At 33.9% G+C, this 16,409-nt stretch overlaps 2 protein-coding genes across 11 annotated transcripts; one reads left to right on the top strand and one right to left on the bottom strand.

Moving 5' to 3' along the window:
- Window positions 1-333: 333 nt before the first annotated feature.
- On the bottom strand, window positions 334-12,577 carry LOC109542802 (cytoplasmic dynein 1 intermediate chain). 9 transcript variants are annotated; one of them, XM_048668077.1, is made up of 14 exons: window positions 12,492-12,577; window positions 10,246-10,558; window positions 9,501-9,634; window positions 8,242-8,274; window positions 7,284-7,304; window positions 6,016-6,063; window positions 4,020-4,169; window positions 3,751-3,955; window positions 3,489-3,689; window positions 3,314-3,431; window positions 3,038-3,254; window positions 2,806-2,981; window positions 2,482-2,748; window positions 334-1,492 (listed from the first exon to the last, which is right to left on the bottom strand). In XM_048668077.1, the coding sequence occupies exons 2-14, from the start codon at window positions 10,539-10,541 to the stop codon at window positions 1,367-1,369; spliced, it is 1,992 nt and encodes a 663-aa protein (XP_048524034.1). In that variant the 5' UTR covers window positions 10,542-10,558; window positions 12,492-12,577; the 3' UTR covers window positions 334-1,366. The 9 variants fall into 9 exon arrangements, with proteins under 9 accessions (XP_048524034.1, XP_048524033.1, XP_048524039.1 ...); XM_048668076.1 differs by lacking the exon at window positions 12,492-12,577 and adding an exon at window positions 10,867-11,050; XM_048668082.1 differs by lacking the exon at window positions 12,492-12,577 and adding an exon at window positions 10,867-10,871 and having other exon boundaries at window positions 4,020-4,193.
- Window positions 11,926-16,065, top strand: LOC109542803 (folylpolyglutamate synthase, mitochondrial). 2 transcript variants are annotated; one of them, XM_019912188.2, is made up of 9 exons: window positions 11,926-12,260; window positions 14,006-14,118; window positions 14,378-14,624; window positions 14,677-14,813; window positions 14,870-15,050; window positions 15,110-15,230; window positions 15,289-15,388; window positions 15,447-15,682; window positions 15,776-16,065. In XM_019912188.2, exons 1-9 carry the CDS (start codon window positions 12,162-12,164, stop codon window positions 16,012-16,014), a joined length of 1,473 nt encoding a protein of 490 aa, XP_019767747.2. In that variant the 5' UTR covers window positions 11,926-12,161; the 3' UTR covers window positions 16,015-16,065. The 2 variants fall into 2 exon arrangements, with proteins under 2 accessions (XP_019767747.2, XP_019767748.2); XM_019912189.2 differs by lacking the exon at window positions 11,926-12,260 and adding an exon at window positions 12,609-12,689.
- The last annotated feature ends 344 nt before the right edge of the window (window positions 16,066-16,409 follow it).

Raw genomic sequence — 16,409 nt, 5'->3', positions numbered from 1 at the left:
ATTTTCCATCTATTTAAGGGTAAATCAAAATTGAAGCATACTTTGTTTAGAAGTTACAGCGATACAATGTTTTTAAGGTCTATATTTTGTTTACTGTTAATAATTTTAATTATTTAGTAATCCGTTTATTATCGGTGTGTTTCATTGATACTTTTTAAGTTTATATTGTATCATAATTTTGTCTTATTGAAAATAAAAAATAGATAAAGAGTCGTGTGTTACTTCATGCAATATGCGCTTTAGCATCTGTATCGCTAGCTCAGTCATTCATTGTTGGTTTTACGATTAATACTTACCGCCAGTAAGGTGTGCACATCAAATAAATGATAACTGTCTTAATTAACGCCTATTTAATTGGAAATTAATAATAAATAATAACATAATTCAATATGTACACAAAGGCACAAAACATAGAAAACCATAAGTATCAAAATTCACTAAATTATCTGTTAATAATACGAATAAATTAGCTATTTACAGGCACATGTAACAGATTGCAGATAGTTCAAGTAATTCATTAACAGATAGAACGCCATGATCGTTATTAAGCTGCTGTTAAATAAGAGTCTTATATGTATTTTTATTGTATTATGATACTTTATTTTAGATTTTCTTTTTTTTCTTTTTTAACCGCGCAAACACGGTAATTATATTTTTTTAGTACATTATGATACAACAGAAAGAAGGAAGTGTAACAAGACAACTTCAACGTCAATCAACCTTCAATCTCATCTAACTGTACAGCTGACAGAATCACATTGCAGGTCGTTAAAACGACGACATTCTTCTAACTCTAATTTAGAGAAAATTAGAAGTTTTCAAGTCTCCATTTAGGACAGTGCAACTCTAACATACAATGCGTTTTCAAATGATGGTAGATTTATTAAGTCTGAAAATGTATGGCTCGCAGCGAAAAATAGGAAAAAGGTACATATTGGGACACATAGCGGAATAGCTGTTCAGTATGTAAGTGTGAAGTAATAAACCTACCATTTAAAACCCAAATCAATCAGTACACAATACATTTTTCAAATAAAGCTGCTGGAACAGATCATAAATTTATAGCTGGTGGGTAACATTATAAACATCAAATATCATTTTGGCAGATACAACTACACATCTATGTTCTTTTAAATTTCCCCTATGTGGTTTTCTGGAATAGTGTTGCATTTAATCCTTTAGAGTTATCACTTTGTTGGTCCACTTGTAGTACACATCCAATGTCTAAACGTTTTGCTGTGTTAAACGTACTAGTAATTTAGTATGTGGAATTCATTATTTTAACCTGCTTAATTAAGTTAAACAACCACCATTCAGACTAGTAATGGACGCTACAAGTGGATCAACAACCTATGAATAATAATGTTTAAAACGATGCACCAGGCACTGAAAAACTTAATTTTCCTAATTCCTCATCCACTTGGCTATTTCGTAGCTCCTGCGTGGTGTAGAGAAATTTGTTCCATTCATCATGCCTGGGATGAGCGAAATTCTAAATAAAAGCCGGCATTAATTGTCTGGTGTTTCTGGGATGATTGATCATGCAAATGCGAATCGAAGCGATGCGATTGTGTATTTTATCAAGAACACAATAAACGCAGTTTTTTGGACTATAAGTCAGCTTTCAACTGTAAATTGATATGAAAACTAAAAACCTGTAACGTAATAATTTCTTTATACCAATTAAACACGGTTTCAAATTTCGTATGGAAAAGCGCCAAGCGCCTGCAAGAAGGTTTTCTGTTATTTTCTAGACATTTTATAATTTTTTAAATTTCTGGGTCTTTCATAATTTTTTTATGTTTGTTTCATTTGAAATCACGCACATTCTAAAATAATTACCGCAGCCGAATTCATCATTTATAACTATATTTTATGGTCGTTTTGGTATTTCTGATGGTAAACTCACTTATCATGGCTCAAAAATAAGTTAGACCAGCAGCTTCATATTTGCATAAAATGTCTATTTCATTTTTGGTTTCTCTATCGAGTTTTTATTTCAAGATAATTCAACAACAAAAATTAATGTTGGTCATAGTAAATGGTTGCGATCTGCCATATAACTGAATTTAAAACCAGCTAAACCATAGCAAAAAATAGCGGGTTTTCCAAAAACAACAAGCGCTCGAGCCTGAAATTATTTTGTCCCCACGCATAATTCTTACATTTTATTGGCGTGTTCATTAGCCATGCAATAACTCAATAACGCTTTGCCTTTTTTAGTTTTTTGTATGAAGAAAAAAATGTTTCAAATTTTAAAAACACCCAAAATTCGGATGATTTGCCAGACAACTGAAAAACTGAGGATAAAATATTTAAAAATTTGGCCTTAACAGGAAGCTTTTTACAACGCACAACCTAATGATTGTTATTTATTGATATAAGAGTGATATGTTGAGTGCATGTACATTTAGAATGAAGTGTTTTAAAAGGAATTTATTTAGTTCTCCTTGAAAGCATTTAAAAAAAGCAAAAACTCACCTCTGCAACATCATACACATGAATCCTTCCTAAACTATCTCCGACGGTAACGTGCAAGCCCGAAGGAGTCCAGGATACTTTATTGAGAGCTGGCATCCCTTCCACTGTAACGCTAGCTGCTGGGACTTCCGTATATTGGTTCAGATTCCATAAATCGAGGCGACCATGACAATCAACTGCAGCAAACAGCGCAGGATGAACGGGGGACCATTTAACATCCGCTACGTAATCACCGTTGTCTTCGAATGAGTAAATCGGCTTTGTGTCCTAACATAAACCGAGAATTTAGATCATTGTTACAGGCGTATCGGTTTCTTTACTTACTTTTAAGCTCCACAATTTCATAGTCCAATCGAACGAAGACGTGAGAAACATATGAGAAAAATCAATGCCTCCTTGCACAGCATTAACACTAATGCCCGCAATAGGACCTTGATGACTATCATACGTTTCTGTAATTCCTGCTTTTGTTCCGTGTCTACAAGCAGAATATGCAGCACCTAGAGGAAACAGGCTTTAGCAATGAAAATTTTTATTGTTTTATTCACGCCCGCACCTTCTTCAGATCCTACAACGAAGTTATTGACATCTGAACTTGGAAAGTCCAAACAAGTCACAGCCACTGGTTTGCCCTGCATTCTGTGCAAATCTAGAATCTCTTGCGGTTGCCCCAACATGTCTAGAGACCAAGAACACATCCGACCGTCTGTGGAAATACTTATTAAGTTGTGTGCGTTCTGCGTGCCGACGACTGCTAATGAATACACTGGATGCTAAAAAAATAAAAAAATTTTAAATGCAATTTACGTGCAATTGTACATGAAAAACTTACAGTATGTGCCGCAGCAGATAACGGTGTCCGTTGGACCGGCGTCCGCTTTTGCGCCCGATTGTCCCATAAAACAATTTGACCGGAATAAGTACCGCCCAAAATTAAGTTGGGGTGAAACCTGAAAAAAAAATTAAATCCACTCGGTTTGGTTTTCCTAACACATTGCCAGCCTTACCTAGCAAATGTTGTCGACAACACTGCGCTTTGACAATGAAAAACATATTCAGGAGTAGTTTTCTTAAATTTGGTGTTCCAAACTAGCACTACTCCGCCTGGATCGTTCGGTGATTCGTCGTTATTTGCATACGAGGCTAGAAGTAATTCAGGATATTGCGGTGACCAATCCAAGGAGGTTATTAAACGATTTTTAGACCACCTGAAAGAAAGTTTGATATGGTGAAGGTAATTTTCAGCCATCAGAGAAAGAATGGAAATACCTTTCATCAAAGAAAGTTCGATTAAACGAAATCGTCTGATGGCACTTTTCGTCCAGACCTTCTTCTCCTATACCCGAATAGTCCGTGTAAATGTCCACAGTTTCACAGAGCGCCCTTTCCATGATCCGGCCTGCCCTATCCATAAAGTGTTGGAAGTTCTCGGAAAGGATAATCATCTGTTGTTCCTCCTCGCTAAGATCTCGAACTAATATTCAAAATAAGGAAACCTTTTACTGTCTAGGACATATTTTTTAGAGACTTGGACTTACTTTCTTTCGCTTCTTGCTCCTTCTTGGCGTCTTGCTCCACTTGTGTAACAGCTGGTTGCACTTCCATGACCTGAGGAAGACCATGGGGTAGAATTCCAGGGGGAAGTTTGCTGGCGCCGAGATGGGGCAGCGAACTCTCCTCGTCTTCTCCTTGCGGGTCGCCATACGTTAGAACTAAAGGTGAATATTTGGCGGGCTCTCAAGGCGAATAATCGCCGGCGTTATATTATAGTTTATTTCATTCACTCAGTACGCTTCAGGCACTCTTAGCTAGCTTTTAAAATGAAATCAAGTATCCTGAAACATACTATTCTGCCAGTCAAACGGCGCTTTTTGGACATCATTTACTGCCTACCATTGTCAGTTTTATACCTAATTTGGCTCATGTGATATTTCGGATTTAATTAAGTGAATCTCTTAAAATAATGCATCAAAGACATGAAAGTGAGTGGAAAATCTACATAAATATAGACCGAGAAACAAAGCCGGCAGATTAAATAGTTCCCAAGAAAGCGATTACTTCTCTGCAGGTTGTGTTGTTGAATGGAGTGTAAATAACGGCACTTTTTATCTGATCATTACTTTTTAAAGAACGGTTTTTAAAATTGCTGTGTAATTCAATGTGCTTCCTTTCTGCTCAGATAGGAATATCTTTTTACAGCCATAGCAGGTTTAGATTTGAACGTGTAATACGTAACAACGTGTAAACTGTAAAGGTTCGTCCATGAACACTCATTCCGGCAACAATCACGTTAAATGCGGCTTTGGTGGAATTGTTGCAACAAATTCGGACAAACGCAATTAATTTGGAGTTTTTTCCTCAACTGGCAAAAGTGCATATTTGTCCGGAATTCTTGCAAACAAATTATTAAACATGTCTACAACAATCTCGCATCAAAGCAATAACTACTCTGATAATTGACCCATGGCACATTGGCAAAACTTTCTACTCATTACTGCAATAACTCTAAAAGAAAACATTCTCAATTTTCCATTACAGTTATCTTTCGATGAAATAAACGCCCAAGTTGGCCAAAGTACAACAAAAATAAATAAAATTTTAAGAATCAAATCCTATTGTGAGTAATTTAGAAGCATTTTGACCAATCAACGACATTTACGTTTCATCATTCACACACTAGAACACAAACATCAGCATGTCAAGCATGTGTAAAGGGGATTCACAATTAGAGGATGAATTATAGACAGGAAGAAGATAGAGGCAAGTAACACATTTAGGCAAAGAAAAAAATTAAGAGTAAAAGGAATTTGACCCCACAGGCGTTAAACGTAGCGAGATGGCCAAGCAAATAGTTGCAGAAACAGATATTAGTACATAGTGTTAATTTAATTCTAGAGTATTATACGCAAGACAACAGTGATTTAGAGACGCTGCATCTAAAAGCATTTTCCTTCGGTTGCGATCGAAACTGAATTAACTTTCGTCTTTTTGGTTAAATTAAATTTTTCCGTTCCACTAGTTGCACCTTCTATTAATATACCTCCAAAGTACCACAAAACATCTACCTTCTATTAATATTTGTAATATATCAAAGTCCAAACATGTAAAAACAGTGTAAATTTCGTGTGGTAAGTGTGTAGTTATTAAAAGAGTTTATAAGTATTGCCTGAATAATCAGATGTAGTAATTTTCTGAGGTTTCGAATAAGGAACTGCCCCAGACAATCTTGTTTACATGATATGGTAGGAGTAACTAAGTCGATTGAAAGAAGCAGATTTTAAGGGCTAAAATAATAACTAAAAACTACAGATTCTCCTGTATACAGGCTTAAGTTTTTCGAGATCAGCCCACAATCCAGAGGGTTAACTAGATCGAGCCAAAATATTTTCCACAAATTAGTTTTACCATAAAATGGATAAGTAAAAGAAAAAGAAATGTTAGCATATTGCAACTACGCAAGCGCTTAGATTGAGGTAGTTTCCCCAAGTTAACAAACACCAAATACATAAACCTAAGCTATGCGTAGCCACCTACCTGTGAACTCATCTTCCCACTCTAAACCTGGGTTTAGGTTGTATTCGTCTGCCGTAGGGTGGGAGTAAAAAGAAACAGTTAACATTAGGGATAAAAATCAAATGTTTCTTTCGAATTTCAAAAAGATAAAATATACAACACTTTATAATACTTTCTCAAAAATTAAGTAAAAATAAGTTATTTGCGTGGAAGCATGAAGTTCATATACAAAATACTGTTGAAATTGTAACACAATTTCTAGAAAAAGCGAGCAATTTCCAAAGCGTGTGGTGTAATCGATGTGCATTGTTTGTTTGTTGAGTGTTGCGCAAAATGGAACAGAAACACTGCTCAAAATTAAATCAAAATCTATTCATTTATCTGAAGGAATTCATCAGGAGCCAAATCTTCTAGTCTAGTATTAGCCGATTATTACGCCCCTATGAGTTTCTGTTGAAGGTAGTTCGGCCCAATGAAGAACAAATAACTTATTTTTACTTTTGCAGCCCAATAAAAATGTCCACAAATGATGGCCTTACAGAAAAAATAGTGCTGCAGCTGCATTACGAGGCAAAGTTACTAAATTTAATTAAGTCAGCAAATTTATCTGGTTAATTTCAGCATGCAGTTAGTTGGTTAATGTGATTAATATTGCTCGAAATACAAATTTTGCTAATGTATTTTTTGCAAACTTATCAGTGTGTATACAACGAATGTTCATTGGGATTCAAATATACTAAAATGAATAAAAACGACCGAGTCGCTGCAGTTATACACACTTGGTGTTAAAGAAAATCTGTAAATTTTTCTGAAATCAAAGGCCACTTTTAAATTCGCAAAATGAATACAATCTAAACAATACGGACTAACAAACGGATTTTAGCACAATATTCAAGCATGTTTGTATACAGTGAGACCCTTAATATACAAAGAACACAGCGCCATCCATTGTCCCCCCAAATCAATATACATCACTAATAATTCAGGCAACAAGTTTTTAGAGAGAGTTTCATTCATTTAGAAATGAGGTATGAACAACACAAGTCAGGATTGAGCAAAAAGATTGAGAACAAAAGTAGGTGAGCGAATGTAGGAAGGAGCAGCCAATGACAATCGATTGATGATCGAACACTTTTATAGAGTTGAGTTCGCATTGGCTGCCTAATGTAAGGGAAATATGAAAAAATGTAGCAAAGGAACGAAGGGAATGTGAAAAACAAACTTAAGACCAAATTGGCAAAAAGCGAAAACTAGCTGGAATAGCAAAGATTTGGAATCTAGAAACTTACCGTAGTAGTCTGTGGCATGGGCTAAAGAAATTAAAAAAGAAAAACATCGATTAGACAAAAAATATCAAGCGTACAGTACCTAAGTATATTACATGTCAAAGAAAACTTGTCTTGTTGGTAATTCTGAGTTATATAAAAATGTACAATATGCTATCCAACTCATACAATGCACACATAAATTTGCAGAAAAGCTCCTTGTGATGAAATAGATATATATAAAAGTTTAAACATATGATACAACCAAATAAGCGGCGTTAAATTCAAGACCGCTTTTGTTTGATGAAACCCTTATTTAACCGGGAAGATTAATATTTTGCATCTCAAATACTGGCGAGAGAAAAAAATGGAACACACGATGTAATTTGAGTGAATTGGATAAATACAATTAAGCATGTTGTTTCAATTTACTGCAGTTGTTTAAGGTGGAAAATTTTTGTTTCAATGAGTAATCTTTAGCAATTTTTATCAGTTGATTTAGTTATTACAGAGTGTATTCGAATAGATGCAGAAACAATGAACTGAGCCAATTACTAAGATGAATTCAGTACGAAAATTACTGAGAGTACAAGAGGTTGAATGTTGAGGAAATTAAATGGAAATTCTAAAAATATATCCGAAATAATCCAATTAGGTATTAGCAGAAGAAAAGTTAAGCGGTGGATGAGTGCTTATGACCCATAAATATGAATCGTTCTGTATGTTGAATTTAGTTTGACAATGTGTTTTTGATCGGAAACACTCTGTTTATGATATGGACACATTTTCAATTGAAAATAAAAAGTAATTCAAACAACAAAAAATAAATTCTTTGTATTGAATTTGGCTCAAGGTTCACCCATTTAAATTTTTATCAGCTGCATCTTGTAAATTTGTCACTAACAATGTAAAAAGTAAGGCGGCTATATACAGCGTGATATGTAAAAGTTAAGGTGATGCAGTGTCGTGCATAATTGCGTACCTTTGCGAGGTCTCCACCAGTCCTCCATATAGCCTGTAAGGGGGGATGACGATGCAGAAGAAAATCCTTGTTAGCAATTACGATACAAAAAATAATGTCGCTAATATCTTAAATAGTGTCATTTAGTATATTTCGTTTCGACAAAAGAGCGAACGTTTAAATTGTGTCCTTCGTGTGTCAAGAACAAGATGCTCGCAGCATTCAAGAACAAAATTGTTAAAATACTCGAAAGCTTAACATGAAATGAATGGCAGAAAAAAGCTTAAACCAATGTGCAAAAAAACAGACTTTGTACATGATGGAAAAGAAGGAATAACTCGTTTTTACATTCAGGTGATTATGTACAGCCATTACCACCATTAAGACATGGTGAAAAATAACGAAGACGTTATTATTATTAGTATATTCTCAAGATTAAAAAAAATATATTTTGTTAGTATCTAATCGCAAAATGTATTATTTAGATTTTGCATAAAAAAATACATTAACCACAAACATTTGGTATATAAAATTAATGTTGCATTAATTTTACAATTAAATATTAGTATTATATTAAGTGGATTAAAATGGGTACTCAATATGTATATCAAAGGTGCTAAACGGTCATTGGGAAGTGATAATTAAATCAAATCGAAGATTAACAAGACCAGGGTCGGAGTGAGCCAAGCAAAATTTGTTATGCAGCATTTTATCGAAATAGGATGGAATGGTTACGAACTGGAATACTTACAAGAAGCCTTCCAGGAGTATCCGGAAAAACCTAACCAGCAGCATGAATAATATACGTATGAATAATATGTGTAATTAACACAGCAAATCTATCGGATAGTGTGACAAAAGAGTTCAAACCATGCAATTGCTGGTTACTTTTCAAATGGCTGCTTATTATGAAATTAAGTCCTCAATTGTTTAGCAACACTAACAATTATCATATTTAAAACAAGGCAATTTTTTGCAATTTAGTTTAAGTTTCTTCTTTTTTTGATAATAAATGATAATTTAATGATTTTGTTAATAAAAGCAAATGTATCAAAATTATCACTGAGTCTAAAATGAAAAAGATAGGTATAAGCTACATGAAATGCAGGACAAAACTTCTTGGAATCATTTCCAAAAATGAAATTTAAATATAACTAGAAATAGTATACCTATCTCAGAAACCATCAGCTACTTAATTTACATGTCTAGTTGTGGAATTAAATAGAATTACCAACAAAAAACCTTCTAAATATGCAAAAATCTAATCCAATCGAACTTACCATCACGCAATTCATGGCCGGTTGCAGTTGTCTGCGTTTGTTTGGTATAAGTTACAACTTCTTTAGGCGGTATACTCGTAGTCTGTACTGGAACCACCGTAAGCTGGGGCACCTTTTTTCGCACGGCAATTACACTAAATAATTAAAAAGCACAATATGTAAATCTCATTAGCAAATATGGATATATGTTTTTAACTAAGCGGAATATCAAATTTTCTAAGTTTGCAGGTGTATAGGTAGGTGTCTATAAATAGGTTCTATGTCATTGACTAGTGAGACCTGTAAACATGATTTATGCTGGCATAATAAGTTATTAAACGAATCCAAGTCCTGCAAGGACTTTATAGTGAGACATTACAGTTAGCTTCAATATTCGTTTTTTATATTAAACTATTATTGATTTTGTGCTGTTTATTTCATTGTAACCATTGTTTAGACTGGAATTATATTATAAAATCAGTAAACAGTTCTTCGTGTTTACATTTTACTCACGCTATTGTGTAAATTAGTTTTTTTTTAGTGTAAACTTTCCTCCAAGTATTTTTTCCGGAATTTAGATCTAATGCTCATCGGAGAGATTGCTATTACATAGTAGCATAAAATCGGATAAGCGTATAATTTTTTTACACTGTACTACATGTTTTTAAAATCATAAAAGCAATGTTTGTGCAGGTGTATATTGGTTGGGGATAAAAAACAAAGCTTCAGGAGATAAATTCCACTCAATAACATCAAATAAACTTACTTATTTGGTAAACTATTCAACTGCAAAGATGTATCAGGCGTATGATTCCTGCTGGGTTCAGGGGTCAAGGAATTTGCACTAGAAATGCTGGAAAATATCTCGGACAGTGGGGCAATGCCGAAGTCAGTAAGGGCCTTATCAATGTCCTTTCTGTCGCCCCCTGCATCCACTTGGACTCGCTCTTTCGAGTCTTTAACAGCTTGTAGTTCTTTATCTCTTCGCCTTTTTTCTTTTTCTTCTCTCAGCTGTTGAAGTCTGGCCTTTTTGCGCTCTAGCTCTGCCCTGCGGTCCGACATGGTAGGTTTTGGTCTATCTGCAAGTAGTTCCATGGTTTTAGCACTGTTTTTTGACGTTTTACCACGGACTTTCTTCGGGGTAGGGAGTGAATCCTCTGAGTCACCCAAGATAGAGAAAAATAAATAAAATGGCACCGGACTTGCGTTATTGGGGAAATCAATGAAAACTATCCTGCTCTGTGTGTGCAGTGCCGGAATTGGCAGAAGTGAAATTCTGCAAGATAAATTTGTTTCCAAAAAATCGGGATGGAATGATACCGTTATTTTAACACGGGTATGGGAAGACAACATTAAAAAAACTTTCTGAAATTGATGGGTTACTCACCGAGTGATGGGGTTACGTAAGAATATCCGCTAATTTAATGCACTACACTTTTCAAAATCCGGATTAAGCGTATTTATGCTGTCCTGCGAAATAAACTTTATTTTACAACGCCCGACACATCTTCCGTAACCATATTTTACTTGAAAGACATATTATGACATTGACGTTTCTTGTTCGTTTCACACTAGGCATGGGACCTAAGTAGTACTTACTTAGTAACGCTCTTGCGCATCTCGAGAATTGATAGGGCAAAATGGAAATAGCGCGGAAAACGGGCAAGACAAGGACAAAAACCCATATTTTTTTTCAAAATTGGACGGTTTAGAGATAAGTATAGAACTATATATGAGAGAAGAAAAGTGATTTAACACAGATGTGCGATTATCTTATCTACACATGTAAATATTGAAATTAATAGAGAAAGTTTAGTGAAAAACTCGTTAGTTTTATTCCAAGAAAAATTAACTTTAAAGTTTTATGCGGTTAGTTTTGTATAAAAATCCCCCTATTTATTTGCACTTTGCCTGTCAAGTAAGATTTTTGATAATAAAACGCTTTTTTAAAAGCGGATTTACTCAAAATTAAATTAACACTCAAAAACGTTTTTAGGATAACTTTATGATAATCATAAAAAACATAAAAATTTCCGCTTATTACTGATTATCTTTCTTACCAAAACACAATAGTAAAACTTTCTTCAGAATTTAAGATCTACTTCTGAGACAAGCTCAAATAACTTCAAAAATGAAAAAAAACACGAAAATCCAAAAAAATACTTTTTAAATATTTCAAAAATTAAAAGAAATTTTTTGTTTTCGAATTTAACTGTATTAATTCGGAATTTATCAGTATTTCTTAGTTTTGGAGATCCCATTGCATCATGCATCCTTATCTATAAAATGTTTAAGTCTAATTTGCACTTCGACCATCTCTACCTTGTGAGTTTTGCGAGGCAAATTCAAAAAGGTTTAGTTGCATTTAACTTGAAAAGCTTTAGGTATTTTTGAAGTTTTCATTGTTGTTAGAAAAATGTTGAAGAAAATTTCTAAAGACTAATTAATATTCTTTCGTAGCCTTAATCGATCGAAGTATACGTAATCTATAAAAGTATTTGATATATTTACTTTATATTCTCAAAACACATTTGATTCCCCGACAACCTTTTGAACTGTTGAATGCGTAAAGTTGAATCCAGAGTGATAGTGATAACCGTTCGCTTTCTTCATATCAATTTTAACTGTTTGCCCTTATAATTATCAGGAATTAATGATCTTTTCGAGTCTATATCTAAAAGTATGGTTATGTTGGGTCATGGCTTGTGCAATTTTTCGATAAATTACAGGAAAGTTTCTCAGTTAGTTAAAAGTGGCAGTATCATGGCTAGCAATTACGAGGTAAATCTTTATTTTCCAAATATGCTTATTATGCTTAATGGCCTGTGTAGTTGTTAAATATTATATTTAAGTACATTCTAAAACTTGCTGTTTTATATGAATCTCATGGCTGAATTTGAAAGGACACTAGGACATACTTGAGTTGATTCATCTGTATGTGAATTTAGTGTATCAAAGTGAAATAAATTTACATTAAAATGCAGTTTGAGGCAATTAATTGATAGCACATACCTGTTTTTTATTGTTAATACATGAGAATGTCTCACATTTTCATATTTTTGACACTTTTAAACTTATTGATTGTACCTCTGCGTTGGTTTCCACGGTTAATTTGTTTTTTACGTTCAAAGTCAAAACGAATATTCTGTCAAAGTAGGTACTTGTATGAAATGGACTAAAAAAGCAATTCTTTGCGCCTCCGAAATCCAGGTAAAGTAGGTAGTCTGAAAAACACATACAACAGTGTACATTTTATATTCAAAGTGATTTCCTTGTATTTCATTCATTTAAGTTGAAATTTAATGCAGTTGAAATGTTGTTCAAGTGAAAAAAGATACATAAATCGCCAGCAGCCCAGAGAAAATTAAATGGGAATAAATACAAATTTTAACAATTCCTGAAATAAAATTAATAAATACAAAAAAGTCGAACAACTTCATAGAAATAAGTTAGGAATACTTACTTCCTTAAGAAACTGTTAAAATTTTAGTTGAGTTACGTTCGTAAGTTCGTAGCAAAACACCTCACCTCTTTTCTAGAAGGTACATTTTGTACTCTCATGATGACCAGTTCACTAAGTGAAATTGATTCAGGCTCTATAGAGGACTTTTTCTTATCTTAAGTAATTCCACGTCCACAGTGTTCGAAAATCGCGTAAATTTGTTTAATAACTTCATCATATTCGTTAAGACGAAATCTGACTAAATTAAATCTATTGCTTTTCTATACTATTGAACATCTGAATCGCTATACGCTAAGCACTCACCTAATTGCAATTTGAAAAACAGTGTAATTCTGCACAGCTCTTCTCTTGTTAGAGCAAATTCATTCATAGACATTCAAAGCAGATCACGAGTTGCTTACTAATAAAAAACAAGATAAATACATTGTCTGCAGCTTTTATGCAACAAAGCAATGGCAGTTTTTTTCCTAGACCAAATTTTACATTATATAAAAATATGATAGGTATTTCTCTGTAAAATTAGTCAAAAATTTTGATAACATACATATAATTAGAGCTTATTCGCTTGTAATTAAACTTGTTGGACATTCTATTTCGTCTTAAATTTAATTCATTATATGTTTATTTGACTAATAGTGTAAGTATGTTAAGTATTTTCGAGACAATAATTCGTATACCTTAAACCCTCCTTGTAATTTCTGGTACAAAAAATATGAATTAACCCAGACAATTCCTGTCCCGGAATTAACGAACAAAACTGCACATTTGCTACAAGTAAACTTCTTTAAATTTTCATTCAAGATTTTATATTATGACAGTTTTTTTTGTTATTTTTCGTGTTTGAATAAATTAATTACGTCGCTATCGAATCTGTATGATAAGGATAAACAATAATTGTCAAAGAGACAATACTTTTGCTAATGTAAATTTTCAAATCTCCTAACGGTTTGAAAATAATGTTCACTTTTTGTTTCCGATGTCTCGCACAAACTGTACCTTTAACACATTCTTCAAGATGAATTTGATTTTATCTCATATATTAAATGATTTATTCTATTTGCAGAAGGCGGTTGAGACACTTAATAAGTTGCAAAGTAATGCGGAATATATCAAACAAGCTAAAATCAGGAACAATCCTCAGAACAACTTACTGGAAATGGAAAAATTCCTCAATAGGTATTCATTTTTATGTTTTTCGTTTAAATGTATTTTGAGATGGGCCAAAAACTATATGTGGAAGACAGAGAAAATATCATGCCGCCGCTCAAATTTACGGGGAGATTTTTTCAGCTTATATAATACGAAACTCGATTATCCCAAATCATGTAAAATGATATACTTTACGGTCATAATACCCCGAAAATAAATGGAGATTGTTTTAAATTGAACATTTTTGGCAAATTTTATGTCACCGATGATCAAACTCCCTATACAGGTCAGGACTATATTTTGACCAGTTGGACAAACTACCCGTTATTCACATTACCGGAACGAATGGCAAAGGAACAACATGTTCCTACTGTGAAAACATTTTGCGTAATCACGGATACAAAACGGGATTTTTTTCCTCTCCTCATTTGATTGAAGTGCGTGAAAGAATCAGATTGAATGGAATACCGATTTCTCAGGATGATTTTGCGAAACATTTTTGGAGAATTTATAATCAACTGGACAAAGTCAAGGTGAACACATCCGAATATGCTCCATATTTCTATTAGAACATGTGCCTTTTAGAGCGCTTCCTATGATATGCCGCTATATTTTCGATTTCTAACATTGATGGCTCTTCACATTTTCATCTCAGCGCAAGTGGATGTTGCTATATTAGAAGTTGGAATTGGAGGCGAATATGATTGCACCAACATAGTAAGGTAGATATGAATAGCTCCTTTAAAATCGTTAATCATCTACGGATTTTCTTGCGTAGAAAAACCTTGGTTGCTGGTATAACGCCTTTAGATATAGACCATACGTTGTTATTGGGCAACAGCATAGAATCCATTGCATGGAACAAGGCAGGAATAATGAAACCTAACGCGGAAGTTTTCTGTGTTCAGCAACCAGAGGCTGCAATGAAAGTTCTTAAAGACAGAAGTAAAGAACGCAAAGTAAGTGGGTGATTTTATCTTAGATGTTTCGACTTTGAATGTAATTGAAAATATTTCAGTGTAACTTTCATGTCGTTGAAGACCACTACACATATAATAAAGTTTCCAGAATACCTTTACATGTTTTGCGAACCAACGCTAGCTTGTCACTTTCTATTAGCGAAGCTTTTATGAAACTGCGTAAGGTTTGAAGGAATTAAGCAAGAATCGTCGTTTACGTGCAGCTTTACATTTTTAGGACCTAATCATAACAAATTTAATTTAGAGATGGCAAAACAATCTATAGAACATACACAATGGCCTGGTCGTTATGAAATAATTCCCAGGAATAATTCAGTGTACGTATTATCGGTTTAATGAAGGGCTCAATGATTTTCTACGTTGATATCGTGCTAGGTTTTATTTAGATGGCGCCCATACGGAAGACAGTATGCAAGTTTGCTCGGATTGGTTTCTTTCGAAAACAGGCCAAGACAACAGGAAACGAGTTCTGATATTTAACGTGATTGGGCAAAGAGATCCCGAAAAACTGTTGATTATACTACTAAAATGTGATTTTGATATTGCCATTTTTACGACGAACAACTTTGACGATGATTATCTGAAAAACGCTGTTAATAAGAATACTGCGGGTAAGTTCTCCAAAATAAAAATGGATATTATGATTATGTATTTAAATAGAAAGTATTGTAAATGTATAAATGTCCAATGAATATTTTTCTCAGACAATAAGGATGTAATCAACCCAGCTCCCTACCACAAAGAACGTTGCAGCGAAAATGCAAAAGTGTGGCAATATTTGAACTCTAGCGCTACGGTCCATATGTTTGAGAGTTTTCCTCAAGCTGTAAAGTTTTTAGAGAACCATACCGATACACAGTTTAACGTGCTAGTGACCGGCTCAATACATCTCTTAGGCGCTGCGTTGTTTGTATTAGACCGCACGTTGAAAGGACTGTTATAAAACAGAAGATGTAATTAAGTTAAGTTTGGAATATACATATTATAATTGTTTCATTGACTTTGGCAGAAACTCGATATTTTTGAACAACCAACAAGAGAATGTCGTAGAGTTTATTCGATAATTTTACTCCCAATTTTTCCGTCCTGTAAGTCCAGAAAAAGACACAAACAGCGCTTTCAATTCGAGCGCACAAGGAGCTTGTATTTCAGCATAGCGAATCTACTCTTCTTCAAAGTTCTACTTCCATAATGACCGAAGAATGGAGTTTCCCCTTGAACTGAGGTGCACAGGCCATTGTGAAGATGCAGTAAATCAACTTAAAACAGTTGTAATTTATAACGTAACTTTCTACTGTAATTTTTGTTCGAGTGTGCTCGGGCGGGATAATAAATGTG

This window comes from Dendroctonus ponderosae, unplaced genomic scaffold, assembly GCF_020466585.1.
Source record: "Dendroctonus ponderosae isolate FM_Combo_2020 unplaced genomic scaffold, Dpon_F_20191213v2 Dpon_F_20191213_7, whole genome shotgun sequence".
In the NCBI taxonomy this organism is placed as follows: Eukaryota; Metazoa; Arthropoda; class Insecta; order Coleoptera; family Curculionidae; genus Dendroctonus; species Dendroctonus ponderosae.
The sequence above is the reverse complement of the archived record's forward strand: the minus strand, read 5'-3'. Positions and strand labels throughout refer to the sequence as shown.

Excerpts from the sequence above, each read along its gene's own strand:
- LOC109542802 (XM_048668082.1), bottom strand. The coding sequence starts at position 10,541 with ATGTCGGACCGCAGGGCAGAGCTAGAGCGCAAAAAGGCCAGACTTCAA. Across the intron at positions 8,275-9,500 it reads CGGCCATGAATTGCGTGATG|GCTATATGGAGGACTGGTGG; the intron begins GTAAGTTCGATT and ends CCCCCCTTACAG. Across the intron at positions 2,982-3,037 it reads CGTTGTAGGATCTGAAGAAG|GTGCTGCATATTCTGCTTGT; the intron begins GTGCGGGCGTGA and ends TGTTTCCTCTAG.
- LOC109542803 (XM_019912188.2), top strand. The coding sequence starts at position 12,162 with ATGGTTATGTTGGGTCATGGCTTGTGCAATTTTTCGATAAATTACAGG. Across the intron at positions 14,814-14,869 it reads GATTGCACCAACATAGTAAG|AAAAACCTTGGTTGCTGGTA; the intron begins GTAGATATGAAT and ends TTTCTTGCGTAG. Across the intron at positions 15,683-15,775 it reads TGTTAATAAGAATACTGCGG|ACAATAAGGATGTAATCAAC; the intron begins GTAAGTTCTCCA and ends TATTTTTCTCAG.